Source organism: Alnus glutinosa, chromosome 4 (genome assembly GCF_958979055.1).
Source record: "Alnus glutinosa chromosome 4, dhAlnGlut1.1, whole genome shotgun sequence".
NCBI lineage: Eukaryota > Viridiplantae > Streptophyta > Magnoliopsida > Fagales > Betulaceae > Alnus > Alnus glutinosa.
The window spans coordinates 3,691,220-3,716,656 of record NC_084889.1 but is presented as its reverse complement, the minus strand read 5'-3'; the positions used below and the strand labels follow the sequence as shown (position 1 = coordinate 3,716,656).

Here is a 25,437-nt window from a genome sequence, read left to right as displayed (position 1 = left end):
TAATTATCGAAATTGAAAGTCCAATGATTAATGCCTATTTGTTTTTGCGTAAAATATTTTGTCATAAAATGTTTTTGTCTTTCGGCAGATAACCTTTTTTGGAAAAAGTGGCCACTATATATGATCTTCTAATGTTTGTTTGCAACCTTAAAAATGATTCGAAAACATTTTTTGAAATTTTAGTTCGTATGAAAAATCACCAATTATTTCTTACGTTGGATCCTGTGCTGTTAAAAAAAGAAAAGATATCTGCTGTAAAAAAAGAAGGTGTAGATTGTATGGAAGAAATTTTAAAATAGACGACGTCGTCTTTTTTTTAAAAGAAGTAACAGATTCTTTTAAACTAATTCTAAAGACTATCGTCCTATTCCTCAGCGGACCCAATTCTGCAAACCACTTCTCGTGCCTTTCGAAACGTACACTAGTACTATACGTTGGGTTTCTTCAAGGTCTCACATGGGAACAAGGTCCTTTGAAATCTCATCCTTGTGGATGTTCTTAATCTCATCACGTGCGTGTCTTTCCAGCTATTTTGTGGTTCATGCATTCAAGGAAGCATCCCGGAAGACGTTAATTTGTCAAAAAAGCTGCACTATACCCCTCTATTTACATCTATCAGAGATCACTCTTTACCTCATGTCGTAGCTAAAGCATCCACTATCTTCTTCCTTATCTTTACTTCCCCTCATCATTAATTTTTTTTTTCCTAGGCCTCCATGGTGGATTCAATGTGCATTTCTCTGTATTTTATTGTTATTTCCTGCTTTTCTATTTTTTTTTTTTGGTGGGTTTTAGTTTCATTATATATTTATGGTTCGTTCTCATTAGACACGGAGACTTTGGTTACCGAAATCAGTTCTTCTCTTCGTTAGATTTATTTTGGAATTCATCGAGGCTTATCTTTCACCGGAAGAGGAGAATTCGAACTACTAACCTTCGCTTTATAAGGCGTGATCCTCAGTCGATTGAGCTACCACTTTGGGACCGCCAGCATCCACTTATTTGCTGTTTTAGTTGCTTGTTAATGGGCTCTATGCTCATTGGTTTAGCTTTAGTTACCGTTTTAAGCAGCCCTTTAAAAAGGATTGGGTCATTGTTTAGCTAATTTCTTACTATTTTGTTGTATTTTCTGCACCGTATGTTTTATTTTGAGTTTGTTGTTAGAGAATCGTCCATTTTTTAGTATTATAATCCCGTGTAACCTTTTTCTCAATTTGCTTAGAAAAATAATAATAATAAAATAGTGTATGCATGCAAGTAGTATCGATCCCATCGTAAAATACGATTAAATTTATCCTAACCCCAGGAAAAATGATTAAATAAAAAAAGTGAGTTGATTATTTAAAATTCCGATAGAAAAAATTACGCTTGACAATCTTTTTCACCGAAAGCACATCCTCAAACGACGTGGAATGGTTGAAAGGGGCCTCCGCCAAAATACAAAGAAAAATAGAAGTCTACGTTTGGATTTGATTCCAGAAATTTATTAAGTCAAGATATCGCATTTATTTTCCTTTCTTTAATTTTTTCTAATCTATAAAATATTCCTTTTTTTTTTTTATTTTTGTACGCAATATATATATATATATATTAAGTATTCCTTTCGTTTTCAAGTATATATTCAACTAGTGTGAAATTACTAGGGGCGGATGGGAACGTAGCAGTGGGGCCGACCATTTGAACAATTAATATAACAAAATTCCCGTGATCGATGGACTTGATATTATATATATTATTGATGGTGCCATACGAAACACGGCATTGGAAATTGGAACATTAATTTATTTTATGCATGCACTTTGACTCTCCTGCCGTGTGTACTTGGAACATATTCATGATCCTCTTCATTTTCAATAATTTTATGAAATTTAGATTACATTTTATTGCATCTTATAAGTTGTTTATGTTATCCCATCATGACCCTTTACTCTCTTAAATATTGTGAAATTTAATTTGGACTATGCATGACATGGTTTATTTATCATATTCTGCCGTATTTAAGGTTGTAGTTATAGAATTATATGCTTGATCTTAATTTTACTATTAAAGGGTTAGTTTGGTTTAACGGTTTTAAAATGTGTAATTTTTAAAAAAATTAATAATTTTAGCATACATTTAATAATAATAATAATATAATTTTTAAAAACGTGATTAAGCGTTTGATTTACGACCTACGTTTGGAATAGCTTTATGGCCTAATTTAAGTTGGTATTGATTAACAAAATATGACAGGGTTTTCCAAGAATGCAGATCGATTTAATTAATATGCCAAGTTTGCACTCTTAGGGTGCGTTTGGGATTGCGATTTCGTAGACAACAAGTGTGATTTTAAATCAAATCACAGAACATAAATCGTTTGGGAACTGCATTTTTAAAAATTGAGATTTGAAAACGCAGAAAATCTATTTTTTCAAATCGCAGGTGAGATTGTGCTTTTTTGAAAATGCATAATTTTAAAGGCTAATTTGCGATTTTAAATGCTAAACTGCGATTTTACCAAACGCTTAACTGTGTTTTTAAAAATCACTTTTTTCAAATCGCACATTTTAAAATTATGATTTTAAATCGCGCCTTTTGAAATCACAAACTCAAACAGATTCTTAAAAGAAACATTATTTTTTAAAAAAAGAAAAAAGAAAAAAGAAAATATCTCGTCGCATATGGACAACGTTGGATGTAATTTCGACGTTCTTTCCTCCCCCGTTGTTTTGTGAAAATCAAGCCGTTCAACGGTCTTTCTGTTACAGCTTTTTCAAACATGAGACCACCAGAAAAACAGTAAAATTCAATCCTACGTATACGTTAGCAGGCAAAGCTTGAAACTGTCTAACAAACCTTCCAGTATATGAAAAAGGTTTGTTCATCAGACGTGCCACTCTACGGTGCTCTATGGTTTCACTGCTTTCATTCGCCACCGGTTCTGTCTCCATCCGGCCATACGCGTTCGCGAGTAGATCAATCTCACTTGTTGGTGTGTGTATATCACGCGCCGCGTAGACCACTTTTTATTGTGTGTTTGGCTGCTTGTCACTTCATCGCTATCTTTCGCCACTTCTTGGGGTCTCTTAGGGTTATCTTCTGTCCTTCAGCCACTTTGTACAAGAGCAACACCCCCATGCGCCAAAGCGTGGCCTCTATGTGCCAGAGCGTTGGACAAAAGGCAGTGGCCTTCCACTCCATTGTGTTGGTTTTGCTGTTTTGCTAGTGCTTTTTTTTTTTTTTTTTTGTAATTTTGTTGTTTTTAAATTTATGTCTTTTTTTCTGTAACGTGTGTTCGTTGTCTCTGTTCTCCTTCAGGCTTTTGGGTAGGGTTGAAAGATATCACTAGTGTTTATGTCCTTATCTGAATCCTCTTCTATGGGGATTTAGATAAGGTTGAAGGGTTTTGTGACGATCATGTACCTATTCACGCCTTGTTTGATCACCTTTTATGGTGATTTCATTTTTGAGTTTTCGTACCAAGATTCAATAGGACTGTGTCATTCATTTGATGCATTACTTTTTAATTTCTGTTTTATTTTACTGTTTTAGTGACCGCCGTTTTAGTTGTAATTTTTCTTCATTTACCTATAAAATAAAATAAAAAAGCGTGGTTTTTTGTATTTTTGTATTTATCTCTTATCTTTGAGGTCTTTGTAAGAAGTGATGCACAATTAGGAAACGACTGGCAAGGATCAATTTTCTTTGTTTGTTTCCTACATTTAGTTGGGTGGATGACGTTCAAGTGCGTGGTATATATAATCACAAAACAAACAAAAATAAATAAATTATTTGATGATAAATTATTGAAGGTATATATTGTCCACCGATTGGAGATCAGCCAAGCTTCCAAATAAACTAAAGGAATAAATGCATCATTAGTCTATGGGGTTGACCTAAATTACAAATCACTCATTGTGGTACAAAAAGTTCATGGAGGATCCATGTGGTAAACTATAATTACGAATTACTCACTGAACTCGTTTTTGTCCATCAAGTTAATAGATTCTGTTAGTTTGTTACGCCATACCAAATAAGAAATCGACATGTGTCCATTATAATAAAAAAATATAAATAATTAAAACTTAAAAATTATTATTATTATTATTATTTTAAAAAATAGAAAATAGCAAATGGGGTGGTTGCCGAGGGTGGCCCGGCCATGTCTGGGGGGTGACATGTGGCCACCCCAAGGCTAGGGTGGCCACGTGTCGATTTCTTATTAGGTATGATGTGATAAACTAACGGAATTTGTTAACTTAGTGGACGGAAAAACAGGTTCAGGGAGTGATTCGTAATTATAGTTTACCACGGAGACCCTTCATGAACTTTTTGTACCACAGAGAGTGATTTGTAATTTAGTCCAATCCCAAGGACCAAAGATGTAATTATCCCTAAACTAAAATAGACGACATTTGAGGGTGCACCACGAATGTTATGTGTGAACATAAAAAAGTAGAGGTTTTATTTTGGATACAATTCCATGATTTCCCAATTTATGAGTTGAAATATTGGTGAGGAACACTTGTAATTCTTAAAATTACATGTAGGAGCTCACAATTCTTAAAAGTGTGTATACTCATTTACAATGAACAGTTAAGATTTTGTCACAAGGCAAAAAATTACATAAAATAACTTCTTCAATCAACCACCCAATTAAAAAAAGGTAGTTGGATTACTCTTCAAGATTTTTGAAATGGCTGGCCACCCTAAAAGATGGTCAGCCAACCTTCATAAGCCTTGAGAGGTAGTTGAACCATCTTTTTTCAAGACTTGAGGAAAGCCATCACTTGAGGCTTTTGGAGGGTGTGGTCGACCATCATTTTAAGAGTTTTGAGGTTATTTGGCCACTTCCAACATCTTTTTAAGTAATTGGCCTCCACCTCAAGAGTTTTTTGGAGTGGACCCCATGGACCACTCCCAAAACTCTTGAGAGAGTGGTGGACCATCGATCGTCCAAATACTTTTGGGTTGGTCCAAAATCTTCAGGAGTGACCTGGTCACACTCTTGGGTAATTGTCCGAAATGCAATTTCTTGCTACTTTTTTGCCTTAATATTGATGACGTGACAAAATCATAATCGTCTATTTAAAAATTGTAGGCCCATACAATTCTTAAGTATTAGAGGGAGGAATTTTTTATTTTATTTTTTGAAGAATTTAAAGGGAGGATTTGGATATGGTGCAATGGCTGCTTACATTGCATGGAATATAATACAACTCATTTGAGAGGGCACCTAGACCCTATCTGCTCGTATTGCATGCCTTTAGCATGTGGCTCTAAATACACTCTCACATGATACATGCAGCTCATTACACACAATCTCCATCCTTACAGAAATATAATCCTTAAATATTAGAATAATTTTATTTAGTAGACTCGTGTACAACTGAATGACGTGACAGTAAAAATTAATCTTTAGATTAATTAATAATTGATTTCTTTTTTTACAAGTGCTGATCCAATAACTAATTTTTATTACCACATGATCAAATTGTATGGCATTTGACTATATATATATATATATATATAAGTTTAGAAACAAAGTACAGAAACAAAATCAACAAAATGCACTGCCTATCGAAAGGGAGGCCTCAAAAAACTCTACCAAAGAAGATCTTTATCACTATCAAGCGAGAGACGTAGCATACTAGCACTTGATACAAATATGTAGGAAAGTTGTCAGTTGAATTGTTGGTAGCGACCCGTTGAGTTATGTTGTGAGCATTACGATTCATATTTCCATCAATTTTGGAGGCAGTCAAGATGTCAAAAGAGATGAGGAGACCAATAATACTATAAATAATGATGACAATTCTCTAATTGGTGGTGGGGTTGGGTTTTTCAAGACTAATCGTGACAGATACACAATCTTCCTCAAGAAGTAAGTATTGAGAAAATGCTAGAGGTACTTACACTTTTACAAATGGAGGTTTACAAGCTGACATGACATTTTAGACAAAGACGAAAATGCCCTTCCCTTCACCAGTCCAAAATATCTCTTCGGCTCTCTTCCCTCTCGCCGCTCGTTCTCCCTCTCTCTGGCATTCTTTCTCTCTCTCTCTCTATCTGGCCGCCCGGATCTCTTGCGGGGATACCCACGCTGGCCAAATTTGACAGGATATCGCAGGCGCCCAAAGATCCAGCCTTCTCGAACCCAGATCCGGCCGACCGTCCATTCCCGAACCCAGATCCGGCCGGAAACTCACCCCTGTCGCCACCGTTCCCTTACTTCGTCCTCGCCGACTAGATCTAATGGTCGGGCTTCTACTGGGCTGGTTGGGGTCATGATTGGCCGGTGTGTTGGATTTTCAGCGGTGTCTGGATTCAATCGAAATAAGAAGGGTATTTTTGTCTTATGTATTTTAATTTTTTTTTTTTGGACTATTTTTGCATTAAACTGGCATAGAGTCACATATAAAGCTTCACGTCTGTTTGTAAATTTGTTGGTAAGCTTCTCTTTGTACCTGCTCTCTAAGTGTTGATAGTGTAGTGTTTTGGCTGATTTTACTGCGTAGAGGGCTGCAAAACTCTCTCCTAAAATTGTACATAAGTATAATAAATGTAATGGGCGCTAAACATCATGCTTTCACAAACTCGTTAGTTGCACAACACATTCACGGAGAATAGTCATTGTTTCAAACTTTCAATATTGTTTATCTCACAGTCGGGCACCATTAAGGTCGGATAGTTGAAATAAATGGATAAGTACATTAAATTAGTGGAGTTAAATATTGTCTCCTTAGTCAGAAAAGAAGATTCTCATTTTTCGGCCAAGATTTCATTCGTTCAATTCACATGTTGTGAAGCAAATCCTGCAACTTCTTACGGATTTTTGGTCATGATCTTTCAAAAATTTTAGGTACATATTAGGCAATGCATAGTAAAACTTGTGATAGAAAAACTGTTCCACCAAATTTTTTATTTTGGTTGAATGAAAGGCTTTTGGGGCTTCTGTGGTGGACTAAAATCTTTTTAAATAGTTTGGAACAAGTGATTATGAGATATCACTTATAGAACTCACTGACCAAATAAAAATTGGACTGCCCAACCATTTATCGGTTAGGTGGGTTCTATAAGTTGTCACAATTATATGCTTGAATTTTATCAAATTCGAACAAATAATTTGAAAGGATTCTAATTCGTATTCTAACAATATTTTAGACGGGTTTGAGTCGAGCAGACCAATCCTGAACAAGGGCAAGAAGTCAATATGGCCCAACCCAAGCCCAATCGAGATCTCTCTCTATACAAGTTAACAATTGGGCCTTCAAACCCACTGTACTCATTTCTCCAGAGCAGGCAAAGGGTCCAACTCAATCAGTTAATCTGGGCATGAGGCCCTGCTGGAGCCCATGAACACGTCTCGAGCTGCCCAAATCGCCGGCAGGCGAACCTCTCTCTGATCAGGATCGAACATGATTAAGAAAAGAAACAAGAAGTCTATAAAATTAATCTAGAAAATCATTTCGACGCCTAAAAGAGCAAAAACTAAATATCTAAGAGGGAATTTTATTCTACAATAGTACAAATTTACAGACTCAAGCAACAGATATATATATAAGTCCAAGTATTTTATTTAAATGCATACACAGCAATAGCTGATCGGTGGATTGCTATTTACTACTACCCTTTCATGTATATACAAGGCTACAAGGAAGCTGCTGCTAATTAAGGTGCAGCGAAGGCATCGTCCACCCACCTCTTCTCGTGGACGGAGACCTTATCAGGATTCTCCGAGAACGGCGAGATGAGCAGAGCTTTCACAGTGGCCTTCACCTTATTCACGCGCTTACGTTGACGGATGCGCCGAAGAACCGCTTCTTTGTCCATGGTTTGGGTGGAGTGCGTGGGTTTTATGTAGAGGTGGCTTGTGAAAGGGTTTTGGGTTTCCAGTTCCGGTTCCGGGTCTTCTTGATCAACGGCGGGACCGTTGATGACGATCATTTTCTCGTCCTTTGAGTCGACAGTGCGTTCACTGGGTTGGCTTTTGCATTTGCATAGTTCCGTGGAAGACATTTTTGAAAGCAAGATTCTTATGTGGGTGTGGAGTGCTTTGTAAAGGAAAGAGATTAGAGACGGTGAGGTTATTTATAGAGCGCAAGATTTGGACGTGTAGATGCTAAAAACTTGGTTGTGAAATGGCTCTGTAAACAGCAATTCCCCGTGGAAGATTTTTTTGGCCATTTCGGAGGGCTTAAGGTCGGTGGGCTGAGAGTGGAGGTGCCATTGGGAAATCAAAGAATCTGCAGCAAAAATCCTTGGCTTTCTGACATGGTCGGTGTTTTATGGGTTTGTCTGTCTTTTTGCATGTGCCACTGTATTCTTTATGGTACTGGCTCCCCGAATATATGCGATGTCCCACCTCTATGAATTAGATTCCAATTGATTGGGTCCTGATCAAAAAGGAAAGAGGATTAGAATGCAAAACAGATAGATAGAAAAAGTGTTGTACATGTGCATACGGCATGCAAACATACATCACAAAAATAACGGTATAGATATTTGAGATATGATATTTTGTCATTTCTAAAATACAATTATTGATTATCTTGTCCATGTGATAAGAGGTGGTCTGCTAATTAACTTTAGAGTTTTTTTTTTTTGAAATAAAAGTAAAAGTTGTCATGTGGACAAAGATAATCAAGAGTTACGTTTTAAGGTGACAATGTATCACTTTTCTAGTTCTTTTTATTCTTTTTGCTCTTATTTTCTCTCTCTCTTTTTTAGGCATCGGCTTGACCGTTTCTCACTGGTAGTTTTCCTTTTACGCAGAATCTCGTTAGTGGTCGATAAGTGATTCTTTGGGTAAGAATTAAGATATATATAGTCTAAAGAAAAGGATAAAGTTTTTCATTAAATTGGGTTGGAGAATTTTTTTCTTATTTATACTCCATTTGTTTCGATGTAAAATGGTTTTCGTTGTAAAATGATTTCAGGGAAGTCATTTTCAGAAAAATATTTTTCGCCAAAAGCATTTTTCGATGTTTGTTGCGTACGGAAATCGTAAATATTTTTTATATTTTCATTGAATCATATTAACTTATGAAAATCAATTTTTATTCGCAACATATAAATATTTATATAAAATAATATAAAAATCACCGGTGACGAGATTTTGTAACTAACTTGCAGGATTTTGGCCACTTTCACCGGATTTCGGCTACTATTGCTGGAATCCGGGATAAAGGCCGGAATCCAGACAATTTCCTTGGAATCGGGGTTGGCTGAATTCCGACGAAAGTAGCCGGAATTCGGAAACATCTGGTCGCCGTCACCGGAATTTGGCCTAATACGACAGGATTCCTGCTGTATAGGCTGGAATCTAGCCAGATTTGGTCGAAATTTGGCCTAATACAGTCAGACTCTGGGCAGATCCGACCAGAATCTAGCCTAATACGGCTGGACTCCGGCTGTATGGCAGGAATTTGGCCAGATTCCGGCCTGATCCAGTCGGACTTTGGCTGGTTTAGCTAGATTTCGGCCAGATTTTGTCGGAATCCGGCCAAAATTGACAGGAATTTAGTCTGCCGGAATTGTCGGAATCCGGTGATGGTTGTTGGATTTCGGCAATGATCGACTGGAGCGTGAAGGTTGAATGCATCGTTTAAAAGAGGGTCAACTGCGTGTGCCATCTCGGAAAAAAGATTTACGCTTTTAAAAAGCGTAAATCATTTTCCGAAATTAACTAAACATTTTTGGTCAAACGGAAATTATTTTCTGGTTGACTATTATTTTCGCCCCCACCAAAAATCGGAAAATGCCAAAATCATTTTTCAGAAACCATTTTACGTCGAAACAAACGGAAAGTCTATTAAAGTGATATATGTCTATAAGATAACATGTAAAATTACCTGCATTTTGAACAAATATAAGTTTAATAAACTGAATTTTTTCTTCTTCTAACCTAATGTTTTAAAAAACCTTTGTCCAACGCAAATTTGAATTAGGTGCACATATTGGCGACACCAGCCCATGATTTGAAGTCGGACCTCCAAACCCATGTTTTAGCTGGTCGGGGTGCACCAAGGCCTATATATGTAAGGTCCAAACCCCAAGTGTTTAGTTGGCTGGGCCGGGCAAGTCAAGGCCTATATTGAGACTGGCAACAATTGGTAGTCAAGAGACAAAGTTACGGAAATATTTAAAGTACATGATACATGCACACTGCATATATATATATAATAGACATTATCTGGACAAATGCTTAAGCAAGCCTTGGCTTGCTCGGGCATGTAAGTCTTATATATAATGAGTCCTTTTACTTTTAGTAGTCTGAATTACTAGCCATATGAGCAGTTAATTGCTGAGAATCTAAATCCCTCGAGAAGTCATCCAATTAATTAGCTACTTCAATCAAATATAAAAGCTTTGGAACGTTACTCAAGAATCAAGAGTTAACATGATCCTACCAACATAATAATCATGGAAGATATTGTTAAATGATCAATTATTTCAAAAGCTTATTTAAAGGAGATGTAGAAACTCACCTGTCGGCCATACAGTGGCAGCTAGCTGTCCTTCCATCATTGAAGGTATGTCTTCGTCCTAAGGTTTTCACTGTGACAAAGTAGTCATGATATTTAATTTACTCAATTGTTATCAGCATGCAAAATACGTGTCGCGCGTCTCTACTTTGGTAGAAGCAAAGAAAATAGTGGATTAGGGGAAAAGTGTGGGAGACGTGTTTGTTTAATTTGTTACATATACACAGGCGTACGTCCTTTTCATGCAAATATAATACTGGAGGTATTTTCAAACGCTCGATCTGCTTGGGTGCCAAGAAAAAGTTAAGGCCCTTTTTCTCTTTTCTTTTCTTTTTCCAACAACAAGAATGACTCAAAATTATTGAAGATTATAACAAAAATGGATAGTTTTTCAGATTTGGGTATCCCAGATGTGATGCAATTACCAATTAGTCAACTGATCGATTGTTTCATCCTAGCTTGTAATGTAAGGCCAACAAGCCAAGTGTCGACCCAAGCTGATTCTACAAAACGTGCAACCATATATGCATGAACTTAACAGATCCACACAATATTATGTAGTTGTTGTTACAAGCAGATTTGCAAGTAGTTTAGAAATCAATATATAGCTACACGTAATTTGCTTATAGTGTAGTTTGCTTATGTCATGCGTATCTCAATTAGCAATCTAGGTACTACTGCAGTACGTGGACCACTTAGGAAAGTGCATGGTTATGTTGGGCAGCCCCGTGGTTGTCTTCAAATCTGTATGGCAGCTGGCGGCTACCACCTCCCATGGAAATTAGCTCTAAAACCCCACTTTCTTTCTTCTTCTTCTTTCTTTCTTTCTTTTTTTTTTTTTCAAAATCCAAAAGCCAAAACCCTTCTTAAAACTATACCAAACTAACCTTTTTTAATTTTTTCTATCCAATTAAGAAGTACTTTTACTATAAATATCTATAGGATACGTATAAGAAAGAAAACCTCTGAATCGATCGATGAAATTAGATAGCTAGGAAGTGGACTCAATGCAGAAAATTACTTACATAGATTTGGGAATAGGATATTTTTAAATTATTTATTCAAATTTAAGAGGATTTTGATAAATATTGTGAAAGATTATTTATGGGACTCACTTGATCAAATAAGTGATTGAGCAGCCTAATTTTTATTTGTTTAGGTAGATTTTATAAGTGTCTCTCACAATTATTTGTCCGAATTTTTTCAAATTTTAACAAAATTATTTGCGGACCTAAAAAATATATTAAATTAAGAAAAAATCTATGCATTTTATTTTAGCATTTTTTGGACTTCGATAACAGGCAGTTGCAATTGGTAGCGTCATGCTAACAGCTTTTTACGACGTGCGGGGCACGTAGCAGAGAAACAGTGACTGCTGATTGGTCCTAGGTGGCCGAGACGAGCCACTCAAAAGCTTTAAAAGAAAGTGACAGACAAACAATCTCATTCTCGGACCTGGGTACGTGGCGGCTGAGCGGCATGTCTTGGGACTTGTTCTTATACATGGCACGGTTTCGTTGGCGGTTTTATGAACGACGACGAAACCGTAGGATCTATAGGAAACACTTTTAGATAGTGAGCTTGAAGGAATCCACGATTTGTCTCCCAAAAAGAGTGTCTCCACGAGCTTCCACCTCTTTTGTCTTGGCAACATCATCGTCTCTTTCTCCCTACTGTTTCTTCTATTACTTAAGATATTTTTTTTTTAATGACTATCATGATAAGTATTATATAAACTGCTATATATATCGGTTTATAAAAAACGTGTAATAAAAGGTATAATAACTTAATAGCACTCGCGACAAAATGGATGAAGCTCCGAGGCGGTGAGAGCCCCAACAACTCAGGCAAATGGCCGGGTTGGGTTGCGACGTTAGAGGTCCCTATTGATTTTCATATATATATATATATATATATAGATATGCGAATCATATTTGGTGCCGTCGGAATTCAACAAAGGATCGAGAGTGTGATCCAAAGTGATTAATGTTTGTTCTTTTGCAAGCGGCCATTATATTAAAAGAATCGGACCAACGCAATTGCTAATAATATGAAAGGACAATGCTGAAGATCGATCTATCACTCTCATTCATCTCGGACCGTCAGATTCACCGTCCACAATCATCTGCTATATATCCGTCTAAATGCAGACTATTCTATGGGTGGACCATGAAGGAGCGGGAGCCTATTCCACAAACCTTCAAAATTTCCTTTTCTAATTTTTCCTAGTTTTCAGATTATGAGGGAAGAACTGGCCAATATATATATGATCAGCGCGCGTCAAGCTAGTAATCAAGTTGTATATGATGTCATAATTGATGACCAAGAAAAAAGTTAAAGTCAAAACATCTAGAATTTCATTCATGCAAGACTTTTGAGTGCACAATCTTATCCCAATATTAGATATGGTCTATAGATTTTTGTTAACCATTCATTTGGTTAATTACTAATTTATAAGTGATTAGGTGCATAATATTATCGGAGTACGTTATTGTCTCTAGGCCAGGGTTAAAAGAGTAAAGATAGAAATCAAACTTTTATCCTACCATTATCTTACTTTGTTAATATGACTGCTAAAATCACTCTTTGAATTATTATTATTATTATTATTTAATTAGAGTTTATCGACACTGTCAGTCTGCCACGGTCAGCAGAGTGAAATAGTAATATGATAAAAGTGTTGGTTATAGCATAGTTAAAATAGCTAATGCTGATATACTGGCAAGTTATACGTGTTTGCAATCATTTTTATGGTTAAAATTTTGTTTTGTTGCATTTAATGATGTACACTATACATGATGTTATAACATTCAAATGACGTGACAACATATTACATACGCAATTAAATCTATAAAATTTAATTTTTTTAATTTTATCATGCAATAGACTCTCCATTTCAGATATGATCCAGTTTTACTTTAGTTTTAGTTAAGCATCCAATGCTTTTCTAAAATGAAAGAAAGGAATTTTTTTGTGGAAAAGTCGGCAGCACATGTCTTTCACTCCACACCACCTGCACCCTACGCATGCACCTACAACGTAATTTGTTCGTAGAATTCAACCCACTGTTGGATAGAAAAAGGTCGCTCCATGCTAGAATGGAAGAAACTTCTTCTTTAAGTCTAGCCAACGTACAGCTCATGCTCTTCCTCTTTTAACAAAAGGCAAAGCTCCCCTTAAGCCTAGCCAGTATGACGCATATATAGGACTGTTTTTCTTTTCTTTTTTTTCTCCAAATTTTTTTTTAAGATTTTTTTTTTTCTAAATTAAATTCGAAGAAATTTCTCAAATTCAATTTATTAAACTGTTTTAAGTTACATATCGGTTTAATATCAAATTAAAAAAAAAAAAAACACTTTTTTTTAATGAAGTTTTTCGCCAAATTAAGATTGAGAATTTTAATTAATGTCTATTAACTGCATGTATTTTTAAAGTCACATTTCTTTCAACTCGGTTTGAAAGAAAATATTGTTTTTTTTTTTTTTTTTTTTTTTTTTTAAAAGAAAAACCAGAATCCCCAATGAAGAGCATTGAAGGCCGTCCATAAGGGTCTTTCCAAAACAGCATGCAAACCAACAACCTTACAATCGTAACAGCCATCTCCCACAACTAAACACCAACGAACATGCTATTCTTACCGTGGGACCCGGCTTGTCCGGGTCTAAAAATCTCTCTCACGCACGTAAAGATTGCGTGTCGTTCTTACACGTGTCGAAATTCCACGGGGCCTATCTTCGATTCTCTACCGTTTGGTGCCACGCTATTTATATATAAATATATATATTTCCGCTCTCTCCTCTCCCGCCTTTGGCTCTTTCATATTCTTAGCCTTCTCTTCCCCTTCGTTTCCTCTCAACCATTCCAATCTTCATCAATTTGGTTTCAATTTTTGGGGTCGTGGACCTTTGGTGGTTTACCTTAACAACACCCTTTTGGTTGAAGCGAGAGGATTTGTAATACGAGGCACCATGTTTGCTGATACAAGTGGCGTAACGCGGTCGAAATTCGGCAACTCAGCGCACTCTGATCCTAACATTTCGGCGACTACCAACGTCGACGAAGATTTCCCCATGCGTAACAGCAGCGCCTCCTTCGACCCCAGCCGGATGAGCGGCGAGGGCTCTCCGATGACCATGTCGCCGTGGAACCAGGTTTCCCCGTTCCCCAAATCCCCGTGGTCTTTCGAAGAGCAGCTCCCCAAGAACGGTCTCATCGGCTCCCTTGTACGCGAAGAGGGCCATATCTACTCCTTGGCCGCGTCCGGTGATCTCCTATACACCGGCTCCGACAGCAAGAACATTCGGGTCTGGAAGAACCTCAAGGAGTTCACTGGGTTCAAATCAAACAGTGGCTTGGTGAAGGCAATCATAATCTCCGGCGAGAAGATCTTCACCGGCCACCAAGACGGCAAGATACGCGTGTGGAAGGTGTCCCCCAAGAATCCGAGCGTGCACAAGCGGGCAGGGACATTACCCACCTTGATGGACATCTTCAAGTGCTCCATCAAACCGAGCAACTACGTCGAAGTGCGACGACGTCGTACCGCTCTCTGGATAAAACACTCCGACGCGGTGTCGTGCCTGAGCTTGAGCCAAGACAAAGTCCTCTTGTACTCGGCGTCTTGGGACAGGACCTTGAAGGTGTGGAGGCTCTCCGACTCCAAGTGCATCGAGTCCATCAACGTCCACGACGACGCCGTCAACTCCGTGGTGGCCGGCTCGGATGGCCTGGTCTTCACTGGCTCGGCCGACGGAAGCGTCAAGGCATGGCGGAGAGAGGGGAGCGGGAAGGCCACGCGGCACTCTCTCGTGCAGACGCTTCTGGAGCAGGAGTGCGCCGTCACGGCACTGGCCGTGTGCTCGTCCGGTGCGGTGGTGTACTGCGGATCCTCTGATGGGCTGGTCAACTTCTGGGAACGAGGGGACGGGATGTTATCTCACGGTGGTGTGCTCAGGGGGCACAAGCTGGCGGTTCTGTGCCTTGGGGCTGCAGGGAGTCTCGTGCTCACGGGCTCAGCGGACAAGACCATATGCGTGTGGAGGAGGGACGGTGTGATCCACACGTGCCTCTCGGTCTTGACAGGCCATACCGGTCCCGTCAAGTGCCTGGCGGTCGAGGAGGATCGGGAAGCGTCCGTTAATGGGGATCAACGGTGGGTGGTCTACAGTGGGAGTCTTGATAAGTCTGTGAAGGTGTGGAGCGTGTCCGAGCTGGCGCCTGAATTGAATCAAACGGCTCTGAGGCAACAGCAGCAGCATTTTGCTTGCGATGCGGACTCGTTCCCATCCGATGGGAGTTTCTCCTCTGTGGGCAGAAATAGCCTGAAGAGGAGGAACTGATCCTAACAAGATTGAGCCCCGAGGTGTTTGCCACGTGTCTGAGCATCACCCGCGGTTTACATCTTGTTGATGTTCCAAAAAGCTTGTAGCTCGGTGAAACGTGGAATATTTAAGGCAATATATTTAAGGTTTTGTAGATGTTGGGGTTTGAGGCAATTATGTTGGGAAGAAGACTGAGGGTTCGAGGTTTATTTTCAATGGATTTTGAAGATTGCTGTATTGATGTAGATTGTGATGGATGATTGGATTTTGTGAATGGAATGAATTTAATTTGTGAAATAACATTTTCACCTTTTCTATGCGGTTGTTCTTATTGTTCACTGTTTAATTAGTACTATTTAGTGAATGACTGTTCTTTGGGAGGATTGATATTGTAAAAATTTACAGAGGATACATGCAGGGGAGGGTGCTTAATTATCAGCAAGATTAGGAGACAACACGGCATTAGAAATTCTAGATGATGACACAAAAATTTTGCAGCAGTCAGAAAAAATGTGATCCATAAATTGAAGTGAATAAAGTCTATAGAACTATACATGCAATAACTCCTCTGATCCAAATGGCATTTCAGTTTTTCAGTGTGAGAGCTTACGAGAATGGTTTCTCCTCACTTCAGGTTGTCTGAATGAGCTGAGACCACCCAAATGGCCGCTTCTGCTGCCAACTGTGTTCAAGTCTATACCCAGAGGAACAACCGGATCTCCTCCTTCTAGCACTCTTAGGACCTATAATAAAGATATGTTTTCAATGAAGATCTGTACAAAACATTAGGGAAGAAGATTTGGAGTCAAGAGGGTGAGCTAAGCAAGTAAGCAACCTTTGACATTGGTGGTCTGGATTCAGGGTCTCGGCGTAGACACAAGGAAGCAGCACGGCCCATTGCCTCTAGTTGATGAGGGATGTCAAGGGATTGATCACAGGCCAAGCATGGATCATGTAATTGATAGATATTTGCTATGATATGGCTTGGTTCTAATGCAGCCAGAGGGTGGAACCATTCAGAGAGAAACTGCTTTCCGTTGATATACTGCAGCTCATCAATTCTTTTACCTGTGATTAGCTGTAGCAATATCACACCAAATGCATACACATCAACTCTATGTGTAATTTCTCCACCATCCATGTACTCTGGTGCAAGGTACCTGGTTCAGACACATTCAGCATCGTTAGATAATTAATCACATTAATTACGCATCTGAGTTGAGGATTCTGATTTTCAAACAATTTTTTGAATGTCTAGCAGAAAAATATATAACAAGTACCCTGAAGTTCCAATGACTTGATCCTCAGTACAGATATCCCATTCAGAATGCCACCTAGCAAGTCCAAAATCAGCAACCTAACAAAATAATAGATTGATTAGAAAGAAAAAAAAATGCATAATCCATAAACGATAACATAGTTAGTAAAAGATATATTAGCATCACTTGCAATTCTAAAGGAGTTCCATCATAATACAACATCACTCTCAAGTTTGATCCCATAATTATACAGACTTGAAATTGATATTGATTTTGCCCTCAAAGGTAAAGATAATTTGTGTGTTGTGGGAAAACTTTACTGAAGTTTTAGGAAAGAAGATACAATCATTCAGAAAAGGCACAGTTTTGGAGATTGAAGTCAATTGATCAGTGCTCTTAATTAACTTCAAAGGAGGATAAACTCATGGTTCTAAAAATCAAAGTTTTAGTTTGAAGTACCAGCGGCTCAAATTCGTGAGTTAGGAGGATATTGTTTGTTCGCAGGTCTTCATGTGCTATACAACCCACTCTGCAGTCCTCGTGAAGATATCTTAAGCCTCGTGCTGCTCCTATTGCTATCCTTAGCCGTGAGTGCCAATCTAGAGGGGTTATGTTGTTTCCTGTCAGTCACAGAAATGATCAGTAATCGATCTGGATTTGAACCTTAATTGAAAGCCATATATGATTATTAGAGAAAGTTTATAACGTCCATGGAAGTCAAGGGAGCCATTTCATATTTCATAGACCAATGCTCTATGGAAAAGTTAAGAAAATACACAAGAAAAAATAGATTTTATATATACCATGTAAGTGGAAGTCCAAGGATCCGTTGCATATGTACTCATAAACCAATATCCTCTTCTTTGCCTCAATACAAAACCCAATCAGCAACACAATATTCCTGTGTTGTGCACAGCTCAATACCCGCACTTCCCTGCAGAAATCAGCATCTGATATAGAGCCACCAAACTTTAACCGCTTTACTGCAACAGCCTGACCATCTCTCAACACACCCCTGTGAACTACGCTGAAGCCACATTCTGCCAGGAAAGTCATGTCTGAGAACCTGTCTGTAGCTTCTTCTAGCTCTTTGTAAGAGAACTGTCTTGGTGGTTTTCCAAAAACTGGTGATTTCTGTTGACATAGTGAGCACAAAGGAGGAGGTGTTGAGGAATTTCTACCTAAGGAAACAGCATCCCTGATGCTTGGGTTAATGGTGTAGTCTCTTTGATTGGTTTGGTCGATCCTAACTCTATTAGCCCCCATATCTTGATCACAGTTGACAAACCTATCACTTAGAGTTTTGGAAGTATTTCCACAGTTTCGAGGTATGAGGGACTTATTATCAACAAAGTGGTTCCAGGCAATCCCGATTCCGCTCTTCTGATTTCTAGCTACACATGATGTTGGCGAATTTGATAGAGTGGTAAGCCTTTGTCCGTCCAATTCATGCGCTGACAGGGGGTCATTCAAGACTCTCTGCTCATCAGTTGGCTTGGGAGTTCCATTTTGTGGTCCTTCAAAGAGAGGATTTTGTCCATAAACAAGGAAAAGAGAACTCGTTGTCTCAAAACTCGATATTGAACCTTCCCTTGTGGTTCTTGTGTAGGAAGCACGTGGTTCTTCAGGGCTGCTGATCAGCGGAGTAGAATGTATCATCCTTTGGCCTTGCAACTTCTCATCGTCTATTGGCGGTGAAGAAGCAGCAGCAGAAAAGAAGGGGGTTTGGAGCTCATCTGTACATCCTAAATTAAGCCTAAGGACTTTCGGTTGAGAACCCTTCATTACTACAATGTTGCAGCGTAGTTCTTCCATGCAATGCTTCACCTCTTGTTTCAATTTTCTGTTATCACAATCCAGATGGTGAACTACTGTTTCAAATAATTCTAACCATTTTGGAAAGACATGCCTTCAAGGTAAATAGTAAGATAGAGAACAACAATACAGGTTGATGAATTTATATGGCACATTAATTGATTCACAAAACAACAAGATATTTGAAGTTGTAAAGACCACTAGTCCAGAACCAATTAGAACATACTGACTTCAAGAGGATTAGACCTCCAAATAATCACTTTGAAGGGATCAACCTTCAAATGCCTAGGGCAAATTTTGTATTTCTTTTCTATAAATTAATTGCCATACGACATATACATGTTTATATACAGGAGATTTCAACTTTTTATGTAAATGCTATTGATGAAAGTAAAATAAAAAATATTATACTAATAATGAGAATACTATCATAATAAAAGCAAGAAAAATTAGAAAATATTTGGTTTCCTAACATCCTCCTCATGCCCTGGCCTTTAAAATAACACTGTCCTCAAGGTTGATTACTAACGAAATCTTTTGTTGGAAAATTAACCCTCTCCATTGTGTTCCTTCTTGGGACTACCTTGCTTTCCCTTGAGAGTCACTTCCATATTTTTCAGCATAAATTTAAATATCTCTCAAAGTTCACAGTCACTCAATACTCAAGACAACCTCACAATTTTTCAGTGGTAGTAAAAAGAGGTCGGCCATTAACTCGTGATCTTACACAATCAACTTCACTTTAGATCCTTGAGCTCTTTGTCATGGTCCGGCATCTGAAGGCTTGGATTTCATGATGAATTTTCGAGGGAAGACCTCAGTAAATGTGTCAAGCAATTGTTTTTCTAACCAATTGCGAGTACGATTAGATAAGGGCTCGAAACAGGTTTGCTATTTGCCAATTATTGATATCTATCGCATTTTTGCCAACTTGACATCCATATTTTCAAATTCTGAAAGGAACACATCGTACAAGAAGCCCCTCCACAAATTTTGGTCCACATTGGTAATCAGCATAACTCAAACTAATCGTACCATTTAATGGCATCCCCAGCAAAATTAATTGCCGCAATCTCTACTTTTGTAGCTTCGAGTGTCCTACAATAGCGGAAGAACTTTTATGCCCTTGATCTCCAACCAATTTGGTTCTCCCCATACGTGGAAACCCCTGATCATGACATGTTCCAATTATAATTCTATTCTTAGCCACCTTAATTTGCTAAGATTTTTGTTAGACTTATGGGCCGGAAAGCCCATATAACCGGCATACCAACCCGCTGACCTAATCTCACCAAACCATTGGTACACAAGATTCTCCCTCACACCACTTCCACACCGTCTAAATGACTTTTATAACTACCTCGTGAGCCTCAAATCTTATACAGAGGGCACGATGAGAAGTGAAGGAACGTGAAATAAGGTACTCTGAAGATCATCATTGTAAAATAATCGGCGGTAAACAATTGAGTTCAGGTCATTATAAAAGGTAACACAAAATCAAGTAAAATAGACATTTTAATCTACGCCCAAAGCTCAATCTTATTTTTATTTTGAGCCATTTTTTTAAATGCATACTAACTTAAATTTCAGACTTATCTCCACCGGCCACAAGGGAAATTTCAATTCAAGCCATGACACTGTTGGGGTTTCCTCATGTCACGAGGAGATACTTACCCACCCTAAAGGAAAAAAAAAAGACTATTCTTTTCCTGTTCTTTTTTGAACTTTTTTTTTGGGGGGGGTCCTTCAGATGAACAAAGCTACTCCTGAATTACAGAAAGGTAGGATAAGAATTACCTTGGTCCCGTAACCAGACAACCCCCAGTGTAAACACTAATCAAGTTAAGGAGTATCTTGTTCCTGTTACCAAATATTCTTTAATCTGAATAAAAACAAAAGAATCCACCAACCTTACCTGGATCATGCTATCACAGTATCATTGTCTTCTTCCACAGAGATCGAGCTCATGCTCGCACCAACGCACAACTCCACCTCCATCACTCGGCACGCACGAATCACTGCACTACCACACCACCAACGGCGGCCACGGTATCTCCACGCTTAGCCTTTCTCATGGTAGAACGTACACCACTCATGGCAATAAAGTACCTCGCACAGAAACCACCGCCCATAGCACCGCGAGGCATGACAATAGAACCCCACGTACAGCACCACCTCTCACCCAACTACCACGGGACCACCCACGGCCCCACACGTGGCGAACAACACTTGACACACAAGTTACACAACATACCTTCACAAGTCACACCCCCCCACGCACAGCGACGGCACCCCCGCGTTCAAACACGACTACCACCGAATGATTTCGCAAACTCATCAACACACTCACCACTTCAAGCGCTGCGCGCCTTCGTCTAGCGCCAGTGCGCCACCACGCACGGCACAACAACTGAGGCTCTGTTTTTTTTTTTTTTTTCAATAACTTTTTTTTTTGGGAATAAACGGGATAATAAATTGATTTATGGGTTTAACAAAAGAAATGGAAAGAGAAAGAAGGAAAAATGCAAGATAATGGAATGGCTACGATAGCAAATGATAGAAAACCCAAATTTCTATCAGTTAAAAATAAGAAAATAAAAGAAACAAAGACACCAATCGATCATTTCGAAGGAATCAAAGCTCCAAATGATCATTTCAAAAAAAAAATAACCTTCAAATACTTTAGGAAATTTTGTATTTTATTTCTATAACACGACATATATTTACATGTTTAAATAGATATAAGAAATGACAACTTATTATGAAAATGTTATTAATGAAAATAAAATCAAGGAAATTATGAACTATTTAGTTTTCTAACATTAATTAGCAAGCTATTACATTTATTTATTTTTGGTTGTATAATAACATATATTAGCCAAATAATGTTGCATAGATATTTCGAAAAGGTGGCAAAAGCTATAGATCGAGACAGATTACCAACGTATAACTAATCAAATCAAATAGGATATATAATACTAAATTAAAGCACAACAAATGGAGTTTATCCAGCTATAAAAAAACGTTAAAATAAACGGTGGACCCAAAAAATGAATAGCTAAGAAACAAGAAATAAGAGACATTTCTAATGCATACTCTTTAGTGTAACACTAAAAATTAACATTAATTTATGAAATTTTTTGTATCCAATTATAATTTTTAGTGTCTCGTTAAAGAATGTGTAATTGAGAATGTAGACGCTAGTAAAAATATGTAAAGCATTTCTGAAAATATAATAAGAGTACGTAGCATTTCTCGAAAAATAATACTTGTTTTTGTGATGTTTAATTAATTACTTGTCCAGAACGACCCAGTTGACCCCGTTGCTCATTGCTTCAGCTGCCACAGCACCGCCAGATGAGCTTGAGGCCACCTTAATCCTCACTCTAACCTGCAATCAAGTCATGTCCCAATTTCTTGTTTGATAACATCCTTTTTAAAAAAACTTTAACAAATAATCTAAAGCAATCAAAATTCAAAATATATTTTCAAACGAAAAAAAATAAATAAAAAACACCATCTAAAAAACACATAGCCTTAATTTTTAAGTTGAGGCGCGCATTGGAGACTTGAAATTCTCGACATATATAGGTCCCTCCGATGAATTGAAATTGCTTTTAATTTGCTAATTGAATTGCTAGTAATTTGACAGCCAGTCTCATGAACTACACAATCCAAAATTTAAAATTCACTTATTTGGAGCAAATAGGTCATTTCTTCTCTATAAAACTATCCAAATTATTTGTAGTTTAATCAATGAATTGTAGACTATCCATATTCCCTCGTACATGCAATTGAAAACAAAGTGAATTGTAAATTATTCTTTTCATGGGACATATATGCACATAGTAGTACTTCTTGTTTTCATCTTTTCTGTCTTTTTTTTATTTAATTGCCTAGCTTGTTTGCTTTCTTTTATTCAAATCATGGCTTTGTATTTCATATAATCAACATTAATATAACAAAAGAAAGAAAGAACCTAAAATATACGTTTTGTAATGGAATCATGCCAGAGCTTCTTTTTTTTTTTTTTTGAAGGGATGCCAGAGCTTTTTAGTACTTTTCATTCTTTTTTGTTGAAATAGCACAAGGGCACCAGAACAATGGGTTGTGCCCAAAAAGATAATACGTCAATTATAGTGAGACACCATATAATATGCTTAATCAGAAAGTAAAGAGAAAGATTCTTGGGGTCTACAATTTGATTTTTCTTTTGACTTTCTTTGTCATTTGGACCGGTCCAATTTATTGACCTTAGACTAACATTCTAAAGGCACATGCCAAGCTGGGCCTCCTCACATCATTAACTTATATCTTTATGCCACTAGAAACAGGATCCAGATCCCTCTTCTTTTTGTCTAAAGAGAAGAGGGTAGAAGAAGGTAGAGATAATAATAGTATAATAGGAAAGTAGGAACGGGAAAAATGGATTTTTTTTTTTTTTTATTTTTTTTTTATTTTTTATTTTTTATTAAAAGTAAATTGTATCAATTTCATTTAAAAGTTAGAGATCCCTCTAAACAGACCGAGACCCCACGCTTATCAACTCTGACAGCTCGATGATCATTTGCCGGAGACATGGTCAATCAAAAGAAACAATAAAAATTCATGCGAACCAGACACAGCCAGGGCAACCACTACTGGATGCGACCAAACTAGCCGTTTCAGCAAAGCCAAAACCACGTGGTCTTGTCCAAACAAACCAAGCAAAAACTACGTCGTTTTCGAGAGAGAGAGAGAATAAAAAGTCTTTTTGACCGAGAAACTATGTTAAATGAGAAAGGCGGCAAGCGGTAATTTGGTAAATACGACGTCACCTCAATGTGGCTGTGAAACTGAAGAGCCATCTGAGAGCAAGACTCGGAGATCCGATAAATCCGATCCGGCAACTCTTCCCGCAGACTGCCACCACAGTCTCCAGCGAAAATCGGAAAGTTCCAGAACCTTCTACCTGCAACGTTCATCGCCGAATCAAAGAAATCAATTAGCATTATCAATTTCAATTCAGAAGAAATAGGAAATAAACAAATTGAAACCTATAATTTACCGGTTTTCTCCGTGGAAAAGACGGCGAGCAAGGTAATGCAATCGCCGCGGTGAGCGACGTGAGTGAGAGCCCATGCCAATGCGGTTTTGGAGATCGCCTTCTCTGCATTCACGGCGACTAGTACTTTATACGACGACGTGTGAGTGTCGCTGCTTTGCCTTTCGCTCCCTTCCATTTCCACCGGAACGTGAACTCGGGAGCTTTTGTTTTTGGGGCCGGAGAATTTGGTTGCCTGACTTTGGGATCGTTATATTAATCGGACCAATTCCAAAGGCAGGATGAGCATTTCGAACATAAAGTAGCTGGTTGGGGCCCATTCTTTATTCCAAGCCAAATAATCATTAATTTAAATCATTAATCACTTTACGGAATTATAAATTTATACCAAGGGCAGTAAAGTTATGGATATTGTCCTTGCTTAAACTGGGTCCCATAAAATTCATCTAATTCAAAGTTTGTTTGGCTCTATGATTTTGCATGTAAAAAAAATTGTAATTTTAAATAAAATCACAAACACATTTTTAATTAAATTGCAAATCATATTTTATTAAAGCATATGAAAACTTACTCTATTAAAAAAAAAGAAAAGTTGGAATTGTTTTATACTATTATCCACCTGCCAATGTAATCAATCATGTGCAGTATATAATTATATCAATTAGCTTACCATTTGATAGCAAAGGCCATGCAAGAAATGATCAGCATACATGATTAGCAAGAAAATGCTGTCGTTTCGTTGGCCGTTGGGTATAGCTTTAGTAATTTAATCAAGCTTTTGGCAAAACATGGTTTTGAGCTTTTTTTTTTCTTTCAAAAAATTGTTTTACAAAACGAACACTTTTTTTTTGAAACGATTTTTTTTTAATGTCAACCGCACTTATAAACTCTTCAAACGCACGTCCAAACAGGCGTTTTATTTGCTAATATATATGTGGAATTAATATGCACCCGCTGGCACCATGTACCTTTATGCAAGGACCACATGTATATGGTGCGGGTGAATTCGGTTAACCAATGTTCTGGGTTCATGTGAGGGTAGTAATTAATGAGCCATGACATATCAATTTATATTGTAAAATTGAAGGACCGCATGGAGTGGGTGAATTGGGTTAATCAATCTTCTGGGGGTTAATTGTCATGCTTAAGGTTAACGTAGTACTCTCTGTGGACTGTGGTTGGTATCACGCTGCCTTCCCACGTCACAACATGACCACTGGCCAGCCTAGAACCAACGCTCAAGGCTGATGCAATAATGCATGGATCAGGCATCAATAAATGATGGGAATTCAATATAACGCCAAGGACATTTGCTTTTGTCAAATTATTATTATTTATTTTAAAAGCTCAAATTTATAAGAAAATTAATTAATACTTTGTATGAGAGAAGGTTCCTTACTTGAGCACAGAATTTATTGTTTGAACAACTTACTCGGATAGACAATGTTACTGTTTATACACATTTTACACTAATTAACGTAACGTGACGTATTTTAAGTGAAGCAACTTAAAATATTTCATGTTAATTGATA

The 25,437-nt window shown here is 37.8% G+C and overlaps 2 protein-coding genes across 2 annotated transcripts; one reads left to right on the top strand and one right to left on the bottom strand.

Moving 5' to 3' along the window:
- The first annotated feature begins 14,279 nt into the window (after window positions 1-14,279).
- On the top strand, window positions 14,280-16,100 carry LOC133867067 (protein JINGUBANG). The gene has a single exon (XM_062303744.1). The coding sequence runs from the start codon at window positions 14,435-14,437 to the stop codon at window positions 15,803-15,805; it is 1,371 nt and encodes a 456-aa protein (XP_062159728.1). The 5' UTR covers window positions 14,280-14,434; the 3' UTR covers window positions 15,806-16,100.
- A 177-nt stretch (window positions 16,101-16,277) lies between these two features.
- LOC133865324 (inactive protein kinase SELMODRAFT_444075-like) lies at window positions 16,278-24,159 on the bottom strand. The gene is made up of 8 exons (XM_062301710.1): window positions 23,909-24,159; window positions 23,679-23,812; window positions 22,158-22,252; window positions 17,850-18,889; window positions 17,506-17,666; window positions 17,068-17,144; window positions 16,623-16,947; window positions 16,278-16,530 (listed from the first exon to the last, which is right to left on the bottom strand). The coding sequence occupies exons 1-8, from the start codon at window positions 24,081-24,083 to the stop codon at window positions 16,381-16,383; spliced, it is 2,157 nt and encodes a 718-aa protein (XP_062157694.1). The 5' UTR covers window positions 24,084-24,159; the 3' UTR covers window positions 16,278-16,380.
- Window positions 24,160-25,437: the final 1,278 nt, after the last annotated feature.

Coding starts and splice junctions, on each gene's coding strand:
- LOC133865324 (XM_062301710.1), bottom strand. CDS start 24,083: ATGGAAGGGAGCGAAAGGCAAAGCAGCGACACTCACACGTCGTCGTAT. Junction 22,253..23,678: donor AGTTTCACAGCCACATTGAG/GTGACGTCGTAT, acceptor ACTTGATTGCAG/GTTAGAGTGAGGATTAAGGT. Junction 17,145..17,505: donor CTCACGAATTTGAGCCGCTG/GTACTTCAAACT, acceptor TTATTTTGTTAG/GTTGCTGATTTTGGACTTGC.
- LOC133867067 (XM_062303744.1), top strand. CDS start 14,435: ATGTTTGCTGATACAAGTGGCGTAACGCGGTCGAAATTCGGCAACTCA.